We start from the raw sequence: 18,229 nt of genomic DNA, 5'->3' as shown, positions 1-18,229 counted from the left end.
AGCCTCAATTGTCATTCTACTCCCTATCTTCATGAGTTCAATTGTTTCAGTTTTTTTTTTTTTAGCTCCCGCAGATACGTGAGAACATGTGAAGTTTTCCTTTCTCTGCTTGATGTGTTTCATTTAATGTGATGACCTCCAGTTCCATCCATGTTGTTGTAAATGACAGGATCTTTCTTTTTCATGGCTGAGTAATACTCCACTGTATATATGCACCATGTTTTCTTTATTCATTCTTCTGTTCATGGGCACTTGGGTTGCTTCCAGATCTTGGCTATTGAGTATAGTGCTGCAGTAAAAATGGGAGTGCAGATATCTCTTCAATATACTTATTCCTTTCTCTTGAGTATGTTCCTAGCAGTGGGATTGCTGGATCATATGGTCATTACATTTTTAGTTTTTGGAGGAACCTCCAAACTGTTCTCCCTAGTAGTTATATTAAATGGTTTTACAATTACAGTTTTAGAATATTCTGTGTACTTCTTATTACCAGTGAGTTTTGTGCCTTCAGATGATTTCTTCTTGCTCCGTAATGTCCTTTTCTTTTGGATTGATGCCACCTGGGAGGCAGGGCCTGGAGTCAAGAACCTTAGAAATCTACCTGCTGCTGTATTCTGAAGCTGAGCTGGCACCCAAGCCACAGACCAAGTTTTTCCCACTCTTTTCTCCTCTTTCCTCAAGCAAAGAGTCTCTCTCCATGGCCACCACCATCGCAGGCCCATGGCAAGTACAGCCTGGCTACTGCCGATATTCACTCAAGGCCCAAGAGTTCTTCAGTCAGTTCGTGGTGGATGCTGCCAGTCCTGAATCTCCCACTTTAGAAGAGTGGGCTCCCCTTTGGCCCAGGGCACATCCGGAAATGCCACCCAAGAGTCAAGGCCGGGGATCAGAGACCCCAGGAGCCCGCTTGGTGCTCGTTAACCCACTCTGGCTGAGTTGGTACCCAGGCTGCCAGACAAAGTCCCCCTTACTCTTCCCTTTCCTTTCCTCAGTCAGAGGCAGTCTCTTCCCATGGCCACCACAGCTGGGAATGTGCTGGGTCATACCTGAAGCTAGCATAGCTCTCAGTCTCACCTGTGACCCATGGTGAGTATTGCCTGGCTACCAGTGCTGACTGTTCAGGCCCCAGGGGCTCTTTAGTCAGCAGGTGATGAATTCTGCTGGGACTGGGTTCTTCCCTTCAAATCAGTGAGTTATCTTCTGCCCAGGATGTGTTTAGAAATGCCCAGGAGCTAGGGCCTGGAATGGGGGCCTCAGGACCTGCCCTGTTCTCTATTCTACTATGACTGAGTTGGTTGGTATCCAGGTTGCAAGACAAAGTCCCCTTTACCCTTCCCTCTTCTCCTCTCAAGCGGAGGGAAGGAGTCTTTAATAGAGCCGTGAGTTGTACTCCTGGCTGCCCAGCTGGTGTTCTCACTAGGTCACAGGCTCCCCAAACCCAGTGGCTCTGAGCCTATCATAGCACCAGGACTTGCCCAGAAAATGCAGTCCTTGTGGTCTAGACTGCTTTTCAAGTTTATTTAGGACCCCAGAGCAATTTAGCCTGCAGTGGGGCTTGCTGAGATGAACTATTTGCCTCTCGCTAGGGCTTCTCTAAATGCTCTGTTTGTGAGCTCTCCCTCCCACAAGCCTGTAGATTCTCTCACCACACCACCATTGCTGCTGCCAAGGGGTGGGGAGAGAGAGGGTGGTGCTGAGAGTTGAAGACTGGTTTTGCTCCCCTCTCCAGTGCCTCTTTCTTTGATGTGATGTTGAAACCACGCACTGGTTTTAATTGGTACATTGCTCACTTGATTTTTTGTTCTTATGAAGATGCTTTTTTTGGGTGGATAGTTGTTCAATTTGGTGTTCCTGAAGGGGAAGTGATTGCTGGAGCCTTCTATTAAGCCATCTTGCTCTGTCTCCTTACCCTAAAGTGTTTTGATTACAAGTGTGAGCCACTGTTCCTGGCTGAGCCTAGGATTTGAAGATATTTCAGGATGAGCACAGTGGCTCACGCCTGTAATCCTAGCACTTTGTATGGTTGAGGCGGGTTGATTGCTTGAGCCCAGGAGTTCGAGACCTGCCTGGGCAACACAGTAAGACCCTGTATATAAAAAAATAAAAATTACAAAAATTAGCTGCATACACCTATGGTCCCAGCTACTTGGGAGGCTGAAATAGGAGAATGTCTTGAACATGGGAGGTCAAGGTTGCAGTGAGCCATGATTGCATCACTGTACCACTGCACTATAGCCTGGGTGATAGAGAGACCCAGTCTCAAAAAAAAAAAAAAAAGAAAAAGATATTTCAATTCTTCTAAGTCTAGACCTGCTTTTACTCTTCCAAAACTGTGTGAACAATTCATTCATTTACCAGTGAATATTGAGTTGCTTACTGTGTGCTGGGCCTCAGGGACACAGAGAGGAATAGTCCAAGTCCTGATGAAACAGAAATGAGATGATTAGGTTTACCTTTTGGTAGGATTACTAGTGATATGTGTGAAGTGGCACGAGTATAAGCAGGCAGCTGAGTTAATTACAGAAGTCCTGGTAAAAGATGATGTTCATTTTTCATTTGAACTAGGACGGTAGAGGAGATGCAGAGAAGGAGTTGGATTTGTGATGCCTATTGGAGGTAAAGCTGACAACATTAAGGAAGTGATATGAATTTGGAAGGAGCTCAAGGGATTGGGGATGATTTCGGGTTGGATTTGAAGGAGTGCTGTTAGTGCCTTCACTGATAGAAGGAAGAGCAAGCTGGAGTGGTAGACCATGGCAATAATAACACAATAATTATGTTACACCTATTAGATAATTCATGAAGAGGTGTCCAGTAGACAAGTAAACACCTGGGAACTCAATGGAGGTTTCGGCTAGAGCAACAACTTTGAGCATCACTTATACATAAATGGTATTTAAAGCCATGGGACTAAATATGATTAGGGAAAGAGTATAGATGTATGTGTGGTAATGTAAGTCTGAAGTAGTGGTATTGATTCACTTCTGTGAAGACTCTTCATCTAATTTGTCAACTTGGAATTATATATAAACCTGATGGCATTTGCTGGATAGGGAAAGCAACTCACTTTGTAGCCACTGCATAGACGACATTAACCAACAAGCAAGTTGCAAATATGCCAATAGTTAGCCGCTTTTGAATGAACTGTATGCCAAATGTCCTTGACTTTCGTGAAACTACACCTGAGAGCATCCACATGAGGATCCCAGATTTGAGAATGCCACACAAAAGGAGGATTATGGTACATGAATCAGCTTTTCTTTTTAAATATAGATAAGTAGTGAAAAAATAAGTGCCTGTCAAGATGACATCTGGGATCATTCACCAGATGATTCATTGTTACATTTTAGTCTCATAGCATCCAGGCTAATAAAACAAAATATTTTGCATGTCATGGATTGTTTTGGCTACTCTTTATAGACAGAATTATGAATGTTAAATCTCAGAATGGTAAGTATGAAAGAAATCATACAGGGATAATGGAAAAATTAGGTTAGAATTCACATTAGGCAAAAACTGGAAACAATCCAAATGTTCATCAACAGAGCAATAGGTGAACAATTGTGGTATAGTCTATTCATTGGACTAGTACACACAACAAGGTTAAATATGTTGAAAGCAAAAGCATTTTGTTGAATGAAAGCCAGACACCAAAGAATACGTACCGTGTGATGTCACTTATATGACGTTCAGGAATAGGCAGAAACTAACAGAACAGTAGGAATGCCCATGGGGAATGGTTATTGACCAAAAGGAGTCATGAGACAACTGTTTTGTTTTAGAAACAGGGTCTCGTTCTGTCACCCAGAATGAATTGCAGTGATACAGTCATAGCTCACTGTAGCCTCAAGCAGTCCTCCTGCCTCGGCCTCCCAAAGTGTTGGCATTCTAGGCATGAGCCACCACTCGTGACCTTGATTGGAGTGTTTCATAAATGGCTATATCCATTTGTCCATATTCATCAACTTGTATACTTAGATTTGTACATTTCACTGTATGTCAGTTTTACCTCAGTGGAAAATAAGAAAACAACAAAAATGGCGTGTTGAGTAGTTCCGTGAGGATGAGCTTCGGGAGCACGTCAGTCCATTCTCAGAGAGTGAGGGAACGTTTCCCAGAGATAATAATCTCTCTTTTTATCCTTTTACTTCCACAGTTGACTTATTTTTTTCAACTCTTAGCTACCTCCCCACAATAATATCTATTCCTATGACTATTTAATTTATTGTGCAAATGCAGAATACTTTAGGTAGCAAAAGGGAGTGCTGTTATAAATTACACTCAACTGGTAAAAACTATCATTGTTTGCTTCTATTATAGTCAGAGGGTTGTACTCTACTGCAGTCATACCTGAAGGAAGGCAGTAGTAGAGCAGGTGTACCTGAGGGTGGAACAACCTCTGCTTGGCCTCATCTAAAAGTAGATAAAGGAGGCCGGGTGCGGTGGCTCACGCCTGTAATCCCAGCACTTTGGGAGGCCGAGGCAGGCGGATCACGAGGTCAGGAGATCGAGACCATCCTGGCTAACACGGTGAAACCCCATCTCTACTAAAATTACAAAAAATTAGCCAGGTGTGGTGGCAAATGCCTGTAATCCCAGCTACTCGGGAGGCTGAGGCAGGAGAATGGCATGAGCCTGGGAGGCGGAGCTTGCAGTGAGCCAGGATTGTGCCACTGCACTCCAGCCTGGGTGAGAGAGTGAGATTCCATCTCAAAAAAAAAAAAAAAAAAAAAAAACTGCAAAAAAATAGATAAAGGGGGCAGAGTTCAGCAAGATGCAAGGGAGGGAGGTGGGGATTTTATGTGGCAGGGGTAGATGTGTTTGTTAGTTGGGATTTACATGTGAACTTTTGAAAAAGATATGTTATTTGTTTTATATATATTTTGAAACTGATTCATGTTGCTGTGTCTGTTCCTTTGAAACAGGTGACAGTGGATAGTGGAAACAGGAGATCGTGGATCCTCCTTCAAAAATGGAGGATGGAAAGCCCGTTTGGGCGCCACACCCTACAGATGGATTTCAGATGGGCAACATTGTGGATATTGGCCCCGACAACTTAACAATTGAACCCTTGAATCAGAAAGGCAAGGTGAGTTTCTCAGAAAGATGTTGAAATATGATTTCTTTCAAAAATAGGTGTTTTTTTTTCACAAGAGTTAGGTCTGTCTTCTTTTTTTTTTTTTTTGAGACGGAGTATCGCTCTGTCGCCCAGGCTGGAGTGCAGTGGCTCGATCTCGGCTCACTGCTCACTGCAAGCTCCGCCTCCCGGGTTCACGCCATTCTCCTGCCTCAGCCTCTCCGAGTAGCTGGGACTACAGGCGCCCGCCACCACGCCCGGCTAATTTTTTGTATTTTTTAGTAGAGACGGGGTTTCACCGTGGTCTCGATCTCCTGACCTCGTGATCCGCCCGTCTCGGCCTCCCAAAGTGCTGGGATTACAGGCGTGAGCCACCGCGCCCGGCCTTCTGTCTTCTTAATGAAGTAGATATTTGGGAAAGCATATTGCTGGTGAGTCTGTTTTCTCCTGACTTCTTTGATTAAATCAGAGGTATGTGCTCTAGGGAAAAAATGGTGCCCTATGATAAAATCAGATGGAAATTTAGTGAGCCTTTCATTCTTTGTTTTTTTCACATCCCTTTGATCATCCAGTTCTTAGCCTTTTATTCTTAAGAACTAGCTATATGATAAAATCTAAACAATAATGATATTTTAATTTCTTGTGCCACATTACTAAAGTTATTAGTGTGTCTGTGATCGACATGTCACAAAGTAAAAATATGAAAAGTGAATGTGGGGATATCAGATTTTGCTTTTTTGCCTTAGCTTCTATTTAAAGTCTTTTTTTTAAAGTTTTTTGTTCATGTAAAATTATTGCTATCATTTTTGTGATAGATGCTTTAATTCTGTACACATGGTATTTATTTCTTTGTATGCTTAGACATAAACTAGACAGCATTACAAAATGAAAGTCTGAGGGAAAAGTGACTAGGAGTTGTGACTTGTTTACAGAGAAGGCATCATTGTAAATACCTGTTTCAGTCTTCATGGAGGCTGATACAGTCTGTTTTTGTGGAACTTCACTCCATTCTCAGAGAGTGAGGGGAAGTTTTCCAGAGGAAATAATCTCTTTTTATTCTTTTGGTTCCACAATTGATTTATTTTTCAACTCTTAGCTATCTTAGCACAGTAATATCTATTCCCATGATAGATGTCCACAATTTTTAGTTTAATGAGTATGCCTGTTAAACAGTTCTTCTGACTAAATTAAATTTGTAGATGTCATTTCTGTTTACTTTAGACTGAAAATGTTCATGAATAATTTATATTCTATGATACATGGCTAACTAATGCCATATGACTACCATCCTTCTGGGAACTTAGAAAAACAAGGTGGATCTCTCATGAGGTCTTTTCACAGAGAAAACTATTCTGTTACTGTAAACAACCCAGGAACTGAAATGCATAATGTATAATGTGCCATGTTAGAGGAGGCCAATTAAAGATACCCTCAGGACAGGAAAGACAAAGTATTTCTGGTTTTTCCTCTTATTAACAGGTACCTATTTGTACTTACAATTCAGTACATGTTTAAAAAAATAAGCTCAATTACTTTACGTATTTGAAGGCTTTTGATTTTTGTTTAACATATTTTATAAGCACAGTAAATCAGAAGACCAAAATGAAATTGAGAGCGTATTTCCTAGGTGTTTATATATAGTTGTTATGTATATTTTGTTGTAGTCACAGGTGACAAAACAATTCGGTTCAATTATAGAAGAAACTTGATTTAAGAGGATACACTTTTTCATATTTTAAATATTTTAATATACTTTACACTGTGCCTTATTCATATTATTCAGGTACATATGTAGAACCAATAAAAACTGTTTACATTAGGGAGTGATATAAATTTCATGGATCTGTAGATAATTCTGTGAACTAAAGTGTACGTTTTTTCCACAAAAATTTTTTTGAGGATTAACAAGTTCTCAGAGGTTACCTTTAATCTTAATTTTCCTCCCTACTTTCTGATCAGGGTCTTAATAAACATACTGCCGTAATAACCAGACAGTTAAAAAGATCCTTAAGAGAAGCAATCTTTTGCTTAGCTCATTCATTGCCTAGAGATCATCAGCTTCGAAATAATTATTAAGGAATTAAGTACATAAAGGGGTGGACTGGTCATGCACACCTTTGTGCAGTGTGTGCGCGGCAGAAGTACAGTGGAAGTGTAGATGAGGAAGTGAGGAACATGTCTTGATAGCAATGGCTTTTCAAGGTTTTTGTTTGTGACCCATAGTAAAATAGATTTCACATTGCATTAGGTATGTGTATTATGTGTGTGTGTGAATTTATAACAAATAAGTTTTACATTTCAACAACTGTGTGTGTAGTGTTTGTGTGTGTTTACTTATAAATGAAACAGTTGGTCAAAAGAAACATTCTTAGCACATGGTATGCATTCTGATAATTTCTAATAACTTTTATTCTTTTAAAAATGCTGTTTTAGGCTAGGTGCAGTGGCTCATGCCTGTAATCCTAGAACTTTGGGAGTACAGAGGGAGGATTGCTTGAGCTCAGGAATTCGAGACTAGCCTGGGCAACATAGTGAGACCTCATCTCTACAAAAAATTTAAAAAAATTAGCTGGGTGTGGTGGTACATGCCTGTTTTAGCTACTCTGGTGGCTGAAGTGCACTTAAGCCAGCAGGTCAAGGCTGCAGTGAGCCGTGACTGTGCCACTGCACTCTAGCCTGGGTGACAGAGTGAGATCCTGTCTCAAAAAAAAAAGAAAACTATTTTAATTTACTAAATTGGTTTCATATTCTGTATTTGCAGCAGTGGTAAGAAGCCACTCTGAAGCCTTGTAGGCTGAAGCCCTAAATTTATGGCATAGAAGGGTCTGCATTTTCTTTTCCCTGTCTGCTTTGCTGGTCTTATGTTTTGTCAACCAAGTCTCCCTTCATACTCTTACTCTCGTGTGCCTCTTTCGTCTTCTCTTCTGCAAGTATTAAGTCCTTACCATACCCCAGGTGATGTTATGTGCTTTGTATCATTGCTCACATTGCTCCTGCCTGGAGTGCCACTCTCCATACCCACTCTTTATTTTATTTAATTTTTTTTTTTGAGTCGGAGTTTTGCTATTGTCGCCCAGGCTGGAGTGCAGTGGCGTAATCTTGGCTCACTGCAACCTCTGCCTCCCGGGTTCAGGCGATTCTCCTGCCTCAGCCTCCCGAGTAGCTGGGATTACAGGTGCCCCACCACCATGTCTGGCTAATTTGTTGTATTTTTAGTAGAGATGGGGTTTCATCATGTTGGCCAGGTTGTTCTCAAACTCCTGACGTCAGGTGATCCACCTGCCTGGGGCTCCCAAAGTACAGGGATTACAGGTGTGAGCCACCGCACCTGGCCAATCTCCATATCCTTTTGCTTAGAAAATACTTATTTTTCCTTTAAGACTCTGATTGAGGTCACCTTGTTTATGAAATTTTTCTACAGATACCCAATCTGTGCCTCCCCTCCATTCAGTAGAATTGACTGTTGACTACTTTTTCCTTTGAGGAGTGGTGTAAATTCTTAGCTTTCCTTTAATCTTTATTGGAGATAATTGTTTACTTTGTCTCCCCCTCCCTACTAGACTATGTAATCTTCTCAAGTGCAGGGACTATTTTATTCTGTCATTAGAGCTTGATGCTCTGTATTTGACTTGTGGTAGGTGATTAATGCTGAGTGATCAAGATATGTTTTTAGCAGAAAAAAGCCTCCTTCCTCTAAGAGAAAACAATTAATGAAACATTTTCTCTTTAAGGAGAAAGGAAGATGGGGCTGGTGGTAATTTAAGGAATAAAGAAGGAGGGAGAGAAAACACCTTTCAGGACTCCCTGCTGGCCTTTTAGCCTGCTCTTAACTTTCTCATTCCAGCAACTCTTTGTCATTGGCCTCCGCTCATCCCCACTGCCCTCATCATCTAACTTCTTAGAACGTTTTTAATTTGACATGGCTGCTAACAGGCAGAGCTAAACCCTGAAGTCTGGGGAGCCCGTTAACCCTCTTGCCATGGCTGTGAAAGTTGGGCACATACACATATGACATTAGCAGTTATTTCTGAATGCATTTTCCTATAGAATCATTATTATAAATTGTGGATTGTTTTATATTACCATTGATATACTTAATGCACATTATGGGTTAATTTTGCTTTTGTGGCCAGTCCTACAAACTTTTCCACATTTATAACGTTAACAACATGTGTACTGGGTTCCAAATAATTAACTTCCAGAGTTTTTATGGCATAACAATTTTCTACATTGGGTGTGACTTACAACCGAAGTAGTCCCAGCAGCGTGGATTTTACTCTTTATAGTTGTAGCTTTACACACACACACACACACACACACACACCCCTATAAATATTATTTTAAAATAATTGAATCATTTTTCCCTGCAGTTTTCTTTGATACAATTAGAAACTTCAGCCACAAGAGTAATTGTAATTGTTTGAGAAGTACTGTATCAGCTTATAAATAACTGTGAGAATGGCATGGATTAAAATTTAATTGTCTTTGGATGTCATTTGAGATCATTTGTTCTCTCTTACGAGATGTTATCTTAATTCTGCATTGTCTACTGTAGCATTTAAGTGATAAAATAAATATAAGTATTCATGGATACTTGTAATTTTACAGACGAAATATTTTTGAGTACTTTTTATATTTCTGACAGATTTTTGTACAGGAGTTTGTGTCAAATATATTTTACTGAAACAATAGCTATTAATATAACCCTCTGGTTATATCTGATTGAATGTTACTTTTTTCTGTCTTTTTTTTTTTTGAGATGGAATTTTTTTCTGTCTTTTTTTTTTTTTTGAGATGGAATTTCACTCTTGTCTTCCAGGCTGGAGTGCAATGGCATGATCTCGGCTCACTGCAACCTCCACCTCCCAGGTTCAAGGGATTCTCCTGCCTCAGCCTCCCTGGTAGCTGGGATTACAGGGTGCTGCATCACGCCCGGCTAATTTTTGTATTTTTAGTAGAGACGGAGTTCTACCATGTTGGCCAGGCTAGTTTCAAACTCCTGACCTCAGATGATCCACCCGCCTCGGCCTCCCACAGTGTTGGGATTATAGGCATGAGCCACTGTGCCTGGTCACTTTTTCCTTTTTTAAAACACTGAAATTGCTGTATCTACCACATTAACATTTTATTTAAAAAAATTGTTAAATAGCGTGTGTATGTAAATTTAATATTAATATACCTCTTTTTTTGTCCTTCTCTAGGTGTTAGAGCCTAGGATACTTACTGATTTTTATTGTTGATTTCTTGTCCACAGTAATAGTAGATAATATTTTTGAGTAAAGTTATTGTTCTGTTTTGGGGTTAATGACTTGTTAAATAGTAGGATCTGTATTATATTTTAATAAAGAGCATATTGTTGCCACTATTACAGTGTATGCAACCAATTAAGCCCTTCTATTGTTCTTACTATTTAAAAGCCTTGAGTTTAATGAGCATTTGTTTTGTTTGTTAGACATTTTTGGCTCTCATAAACCAAGTGTTTCCTGCAGAAGAGGACAGTAAAAAAGATGTGGAAGATAACTGTAAGTACCAAGTTAAAAATTAACTCTCTGCACAGAAAAGGAAACTGTTCTTTTAAAAAAATAAATTAGTGGTTATATTACTGATACACTATGCTGGTTCAGAAACAATCTAGTCTTTTGGCACGAATGTTCATGTGAATGAAGGAACTCGAGTCCTCCATGTTGTCTCACATTTGCATTTTGGTGAAAGAGTCTTGAGTGTTCTTTTGGTGTTATTTGAGTTGCATAAATGTGGGGAATGGTAATTACTGTGAGGCTTGAACTAAAGGTCTCTTGTTAACAGTTTTGAAAGTTATTGAACCTTATCTAGAGTCAGGTGGTTTTTATAGTAGTATATGTGGTTCAGTAATTTGGAAGTTGAGTCAGTAGGAGTCATTTAACATCACCGTTTGAAGCAAACCTGCATTTAAAAAAATTCTATATAATTACAAATTGAAAAATTAATTTCAGAACGATTATATTAAAACACAGCATTAATTTGACTTATAACATCTTGGCATGTTTGATGAAAAAAGGCCTTCTCGATGGAACAGGCCAATGTTTATTCTTACATTTTTAAGATTAAGCAGTAATCATTTCATATTGGGGGCAGCAGTGTTAACAATTATGTACACTTGTCATGGATTTCATTAAAGGTACTTGACACTAACAACTCTCCATTTAACAAAAAAAGGTAGTGTTAACAATTATGTACAGTTGTCAAGGTACCTAATACTAAAAACTCTCCATTTGAGAAGAAAAGGTAAGAGAAAGGAATAGATTTGTTATTACTGATTTTCTCTGGACACATTTGAGTAAGCCTATAAAACCCCCATATGTAGAATGGTGGCAGCATAGAATAGTGGGAGTAATGGGGAGCCATGGACTGTAACTGTAGAGTTAGGCAAGCCTAAATTCTGATTCTGACTATGTTATTAGGAGGCTGTCTGCTCGTGGGCATTTCGTCTCTCTTCTGAAATTCTCATCTGTAGAATGGAAGTAATGTGTATGTTGTATGATCAGAGATGATATAAAGTGCTTTGCACAGTGTCTAATGACTCTTAATAAATGGTAGCTGTTTTTATTAGGTGCAAGAGGTTGAGGAAAAAAATGTAGAATTCCCTTCCTTTCCAAAATTGCTGGAGAGTTTGTCTGATTAAATAATACATTTTTGAATAACAATCAGAATAAAATAATAAGGAATGAGACTATACCATATCTAAAATACAAATTTTTGTTCTGTTAAAACTTGCTAGGGTATGCAGAACTAGGAATCAGTCCTTTTCATTTATTAATGCGTATGTCTCTAAATGTAACAAATGGTTTTGAATAGTTTTTAATCCATTTCTTAAATTAATATTTTAAAACATTCTCTCTCCATTTGCTTTGTCTTGCTCTGCTTGTCTAACTTTTAAATTTTTGCAACCTCGGTATTTGCTGCCTCTTGCAGGTGGTTTCCTTGGTGCTGCCAGATGGCAGCAACGTTAATGTGTGGGTGTTAACTATTCTCATAAGATAGCCCATCCCTACTGAAGACCCTTTTCTGAAACCACATTATTAACACAACTTTGGTTGTTGAGTTTAGAATGTAGGGTTTCCAGCTGCAGTGGTTCTGTCACTTTGTACTTTCATCTGAGGCATGCCACCATACCACTGTCCTCTGCTGAATGACACACTGTAACACAAAGCTATAGTGGTAGCTCTGTGTTATACACTTGCACACACACACACATGCACACACACACAGGGTCTCACCTGCATATTTCTAAAATTCTTTTCTTCTTTATATTATGGTAATGTGAAGATTAAATGATCGATGCCTGTAGAGAGTGTTCTGAAGTTTGTGTTGAAGGTTCTACTGAAACAGAGGCATGTGAAGTCTTTTTTTTGTTTTGTTTAATGGAGGAGGCAGGGACAATGATGAAGATATTTCACTCCCACCCCACTATGTGTTGTCTTTTAATAGTGCCTTAACAGTGTAGCAACATTTATTACCTACTTTCAGGTCTAAGTTTTTTTTTTTTTTTTTTTTTTGAGACAGTCTCGTTCTGTCACCCAGACTGGAGTGCAGTGGCGTGATCTCAGCTCACTGCAACCTTCGCCTCCCAGGTTCCAGCAGTTCTTCTGCCTCAGCCTCCCGAGTAGCTGTGACTACACGTGGGCACCACCATGTCCAGCTAATTTTTGTATTTTTAGTAGAGATGGGGTTCACTACGTTGGCCAGGTTGGTCTCAAACTCCTGACCTCAGATGATCTGCCTGCCTCGGGCTCCCGAAGTGCTGGGATTATAGGCGTGAGCCACTGCACCGAGCTATAGCTCTGAGTTTTCTATGTGAAGGGTTTTATATGTAGAAATTAGTATGTTAATTTTGCTGTTTGACTGTCGGTTATTGTCACAAGAATAGAAAATAGGGCATGTGAAGTCAGTAATGAAAAGGAAAATAATAGCATTTTTCCATGCTGATTTTGAGCTACTATGACTTTCATGGCACATAATGTTCTTCGTGAATTATTGTCTATTAGATGTTGAGAATAATAAAGTATAGAGTATAAAATTGCAAAGAAACCGGGTGCAGTGGCCCACTCCTGCAATCCCAGCACTTTGGGAAGCTGAGGCGGGTGATCACCTGAGGTCAGGACTTTGAGACCAGCCTGGCCAACATGGTGAAACTCTGTCTCTACTAAAAGTACAAAAATTAGTTGAGCATGGTGGTGGGCGCTGGTAATCCCAGCTACTCGGGAGGCCGAGGCAGGAGACTACCTTGAACCCAGGAGGCGGAGATTGCAGTGAGCTGAGATCACGCTATTGCACTACAGCCTGGGTGACAAGAGTAAAGCTCCATCTCTAAATAATAAATAAATAAAATTGGAAAGAATTCTAAAAGTTGCCTCAGTCTCTTTTTCAGTAATGGAATGACTTCTACAACAACATATATTTAGAATTGATTGACTTCTGTGTTTAAGTTGTTTGTGGGTTCCTTTTTTCTTTTAGTGAGCCAGAGCTGTAATGATTAAGCAGGATCTTAAATGCTCAGATAACTCTCTAGTCAGATATTTAAATTTAATAATGAAGTCATACCTAATCTTCATTAAAAACTTTTATATGTATTTGTTATATATTTATTAAAACTGTTTATAAAGAAACTAATTGTTTATTCAAATATTTTGTTATATGTCTTATGTTAAATTGTTTCAAAATTTTAATATTCTTTTGGATACAGTTAAATCTGTTAATAATTAGGCCTAAAAGGTAAACAGTTTACATAAAGAGTTGCATGTAAATAGCCAAGCCAAGTAATCCTAGGACTGACTACTAGGAAAGGACAGGAGGAAGGAATTATTTGGTAGAGCAGGAAGCTATTTGTGAGGCCCTTGTGAACATCCCTAGGTCGTACCTTTAGGGAGACGTAGGCAGTTGGGACTTAGCATTTCACGTTCCGGCAAAACGGGGTTGCAAATATTTTCCTCTCCCTCTCTCTTTTTCTGTGTCTTCTTGAAAATGGAATGGGCTGTGTGGCATGATTTCAGAGGAATACCCTCCTGTCCCAATTTTTATTGTCATCAGCAGATACTTCATCAGTTAGGGATTTATTTGGTTTAATAAAGACACATCCCTGAAAAGGTAGGTGGTGAGTGTGGAAGGAGTAAAGATAGGAGAGCAAGTAGTAATTCCCATGTCTGTGTAGGCTTACATAATTAGTGTTCACAGGGGAAGTGTACTGTAGGATTACGAGTTTTTACTTAGAGGAAGCAGTGACAACATCATGCAACCAGGTATTTCAGAGGAAAGTGAGAGAGATGGGGAGTGGTTCAACAGAGTGCTTTGGGTAAAGAAAGAGGAACATGTAGACCAGGCTCCAGGGGACAAGGATGGAAGAAGATTAGGGATATAGAAAGGTAGGTGACGTCATACCCAATCCAGATGTATTAATACCTCTGCTGCCTAACCCTCTCTATATCCTTCCTTAATTCAAAGGAAAGCTGCCATTCAGCCGTTAGGAGCCTCCACCCATTTCTTATTCTCTTTTATTCTGCCCTAAGTGGCACTAGAAAGCAGTGAGGTGACTGAGGCAGGAGAATCGTTTGAACCCAGGAGGTGGAGGTTGCAGTGAGCTGAGATCGTGCCACTGCACTCCAGCCTGGGCAACGAGTGAGATTTTGTCTCAAAAAAAAAAAAAAAAAAAAAAAAAAAGCAGTGAGGTGAAAGTGAACTGGCTGCATTAAATGAGTATAGATGGATGTGCAGTCTGTGGAGGTAGTTGTGGCAAGAGGCTCTTGTTTGACACCATTGGTTAGGTGTTGAATAGTATGTTAGACATACATGCAGTGTAGGCACATGAGCAATTTCAGTGAGGGATGAAACAAATGAATCAGGCAGCATCTTGCCCCCAAGGATCTGATTTAGTAGACAAAACCAGATATGTAACATTACCATAATAACACTGGCAGTGTGTGGTAAGAACCATAAAGAAATTAGAAAGAAGATAGTAGTTCTAGTGGTGGTGGTGAGAATGGGGGAGTGTCATTTGTGAGGTAACCTTTGTACTGACCTTAAAGAATAGGTAGATTTTTGACACCTAGAAATGTAGAAGATATTCTACCTGGAAGCCGATAGATGAATGATTGATACCTGCATTTAATAAATAGTTCAGTCTGCCTATAAGTTAGTATTAAGGTGAATTGTGGAAAATTATATGAAAAGGTCATGAATGTAGGTTTATTAAGAGCTCTGATCAGACGTGAATTTGGATGTTGACAGAGACCCAGTGATGATTTTATGGGGAGAGAGATTTGATGAGGGCTCTACTTTAGTCAATGTGCTGAGAAGTCTGGATTAGAGAGGAGAGAGACTGAGGCAATAGGTAAATAAGAGGCTACCATGATCACAAAAGAGGTAATGAGAACTAAGCTGGTATTGGAGCAGTAGAAATGGAAAGAAAGGAGATACGCTGAGAGATTCAGATTATGCTTTGAGTACCTGCCATGAGCTGGCACTGTGCTGTACTTTCTTACCTGGCATAAAGATTTGGAAACTGGTTTAGAATAAGGGGGAAGAGAGAAGATGATTTTAGTGTTGACTAAGGTTTACAATTTCAGTGACAGAAAGTGGTGGTGCTAATAACAGAAACAAGGTGGTTGAGAAGAGGAGTGGTTTTTGTCTAGCACGGGATAGAAATGGAGCTCAGGAGATTGAAGGACTTGGAGAATAGATTGGGAGTCAATTCTGACACTTCAGTAGAGCAGATGTCACTCAAACAAGATTTATCTGTTCAAACTCTCCCATTAATTAGCTTCCTATTCTCAGTTAAGACATACATAATTTCCCTAAGAGTCTTCATTATGTCAGTTGTGAAGGACTCCCTGAATGATTTGATGGTCTGTTCCCATTCTAAAATTTTATCTTTTGTGTTTTATCTGTGAAATTCTGAGTATCAGATTGGATTAGTGTCATCACTTTGTTGTGTCAGAAGTATATTAAAATCAGAGCTATCTATTGTAGTACGTTTTTCTCTCTTGAATTGTACTTTTTAATCAACCTTCATTAACTTACTAGTACTTACTAGGTTTACTCTTTTAGTTGAAAATTCATTACTTAAAAATATCACTGTAACACACATGTCAAACTGGATCGCTTTTAAATCAGCTTCTAGGGTTTACATCAGCCAGCGTTTTAAAAAAGATGGAGTTAAATGTAACCTAACAATTGATTTTTAGGATAAGTCAAAGTGATTCAGATTAAGATAGTATTGTTTTATTTTATTTGTTTTCTTCAATTCTCTAATGACATATAAATTTTATGTCTTAGGTTCACTAATGTATTTAAATGAAGCCACACTGCTCCATAATATCAAAGTTCGATATAGTAAAGACAGAATTTATGTAAGTATTTTACCTATAGTGTAAGTTTTTGTGGAGATAATTATTTCATGTGGTACTCTTTGATTTTGTCACGCTTGAAATTTTCTAACAGAAAATCATGCTTGATCTGAGCCTCTTGAATAGAGTGTGAGCTTAGTGAGGACAAAGATTTTTTTCTAATTTACAACCCGAACTCCAGGGGTTAAAACATGCCTGGTACACAGAAAGCACTTAATCAGTATTTGTGGAATGAAATAATGGATTCAGAGTGTCATTTAATATCTTTTGGACTTAAAAATGTCCAGTTTTGAGTATTTTTAAAAGCACTATAATGGGTTTTGGTTTTGATTTTTGACTTTTGGTATGTCTGTAGATATGTTTGATTCACTTTCCACATTGTTTGGAAGACAATGTAAGGCAGCCTATAAGGAATTTCAAATTCAAAATTTGAATGAGGAAAAAAATGTAAATTAGAATAGGAGGTAGTATCTCAGGAAATACTAAGAACACAGGAATGCTGACCGTAGAGCCTAAATAGTTGCTGAATTTCATTAGACCGTAGATACTCTACCTTGGAAGTCTAGAATATTCAAAAATGAAAGAAAATGCTTTCAGTGTAAATAGTCAAGGTTTACACCAAATCATTCAGATGGATACTTAACCTAGTATGTTTTAATTATAATTATTATTTGGGCATGCATGAAATTTTATTCCAATATCACCTAACTGTGTAGTCCTTTGGTGGCTGGAGATAAATTACCCCACTGTAGTTCTCCTGTTATAAGGATGGGGCTCTTCATTATTTTTGAACGAAGAAAACACATGGCTTCTTTGACACTTACTAGATCAAATGACAGTCTTAATCTTTTATATCACTATCAATTTGCCTAATTGTACTTGCTTAATTCTGACCAAATTACATTTAGTCTCTGCCATCTGTCCAAGTAGTGACAGCTGGGAAATAGAACTTATTTATTCTGTTCCAAAAGAGTATACTTGCCATCTTCTAGTTAGATATAGTTTTAAGACTTTACTTTTCTCCCTGATTTTTTTCAAAATAAACTAAATAAAGAACGTATTTAACTTTAAATGTGGCTATTCTTGATTAGAAATATATTTAGAGGCAAAATTTACTCAATCAGCTGACTCATGTTGAGCATCTAATATGTGCTAAATTCCAAAATTAAAAGCAAGCTTAAGTTGCTCATTAAACATTTAGCCCATAAATGTTCTAGGCAATGGTTAGCATGTATTGTTTGGAAGAAATCTGGGACCAAATGGTCACCACAGAGCTAAATCAATCCTTGGCATTCAGTGATAGGGATGGGCCCTGAAGGTGCTACGAGCTGTATTAAACTCCCTAGTAGCAGGGTGAATACAGTAGGTAAGGAATACAAATGACTAAAACTTAGCTGTAGGAGATTTTGTAAGTAGAGTCAACAGAAGAAGGCTGAATGAGATAGAGCTAGAGACTCAGATTTCTGTCTGTAGTGCCTTGGTGGTGATGCCATGTCCCGGAGGAAGCACATGGAAGGAGAATATTTTCTTTGAGGCAGAGGTAGGTGGGAAGAGATAATCTTAAGTTTGGATATGCTGAACTTGAGGTGCCTATGGGTTGGTAAGATACGAATATTTATTAAGAATTGGAGAAATATGGGTCCCTATAAGGATCAGGGAATACTCAGGGAATATTTAGGACTGATTTGGGAGTCTTAGTTATATAGATAATTGAAATTTTTTGTATTTTATTTTTTGTATGAGCTTTGTTTATCTTTAAATGAAAATAGTAATT

At 38.9% G+C, this 18,229-nt stretch overlaps 1 protein-coding gene across 1 annotated transcript in view; it reads left to right on the top strand.

Annotated features, from left to right (window-relative positions):
* The window catches only part of MYO6 (myosin VI), a 155,299-nt gene that overhangs the window by 58,759 nt on the left and 78,311 nt on the right, over positions 1-18,229 (top strand). Inside the window, exons 2-4 of the mRNA XM_030809310.1 lie at positions 4,926-5,089; positions 10,530-10,599; positions 16,385-16,458. Coding sequence (XP_030665170.1) covers positions 4,973-5,089; positions 10,530-10,599; positions 16,385-16,458 — 261 coding nt within the window. The 5' untranslated portion in view covers positions 4,926-4,972. The remainder of the gene's footprint in view (positions 1-4,925; positions 5,090-10,529; positions 10,600-16,384; positions 16,459-18,229) is intronic.

Source organism: Nomascus leucogenys, chromosome 3, assembly GCF_006542625.1.
Source record: "Nomascus leucogenys isolate Asia chromosome 3, Asia_NLE_v1, whole genome shotgun sequence".
NCBI lineage: Eukaryota > Metazoa > Chordata > Mammalia > Primates > Hylobatidae > Nomascus > Nomascus leucogenys.
The sequence above is the reverse complement of the archived record's forward strand: the minus strand, read 5'-3'. Positions and strand labels throughout refer to the sequence as shown.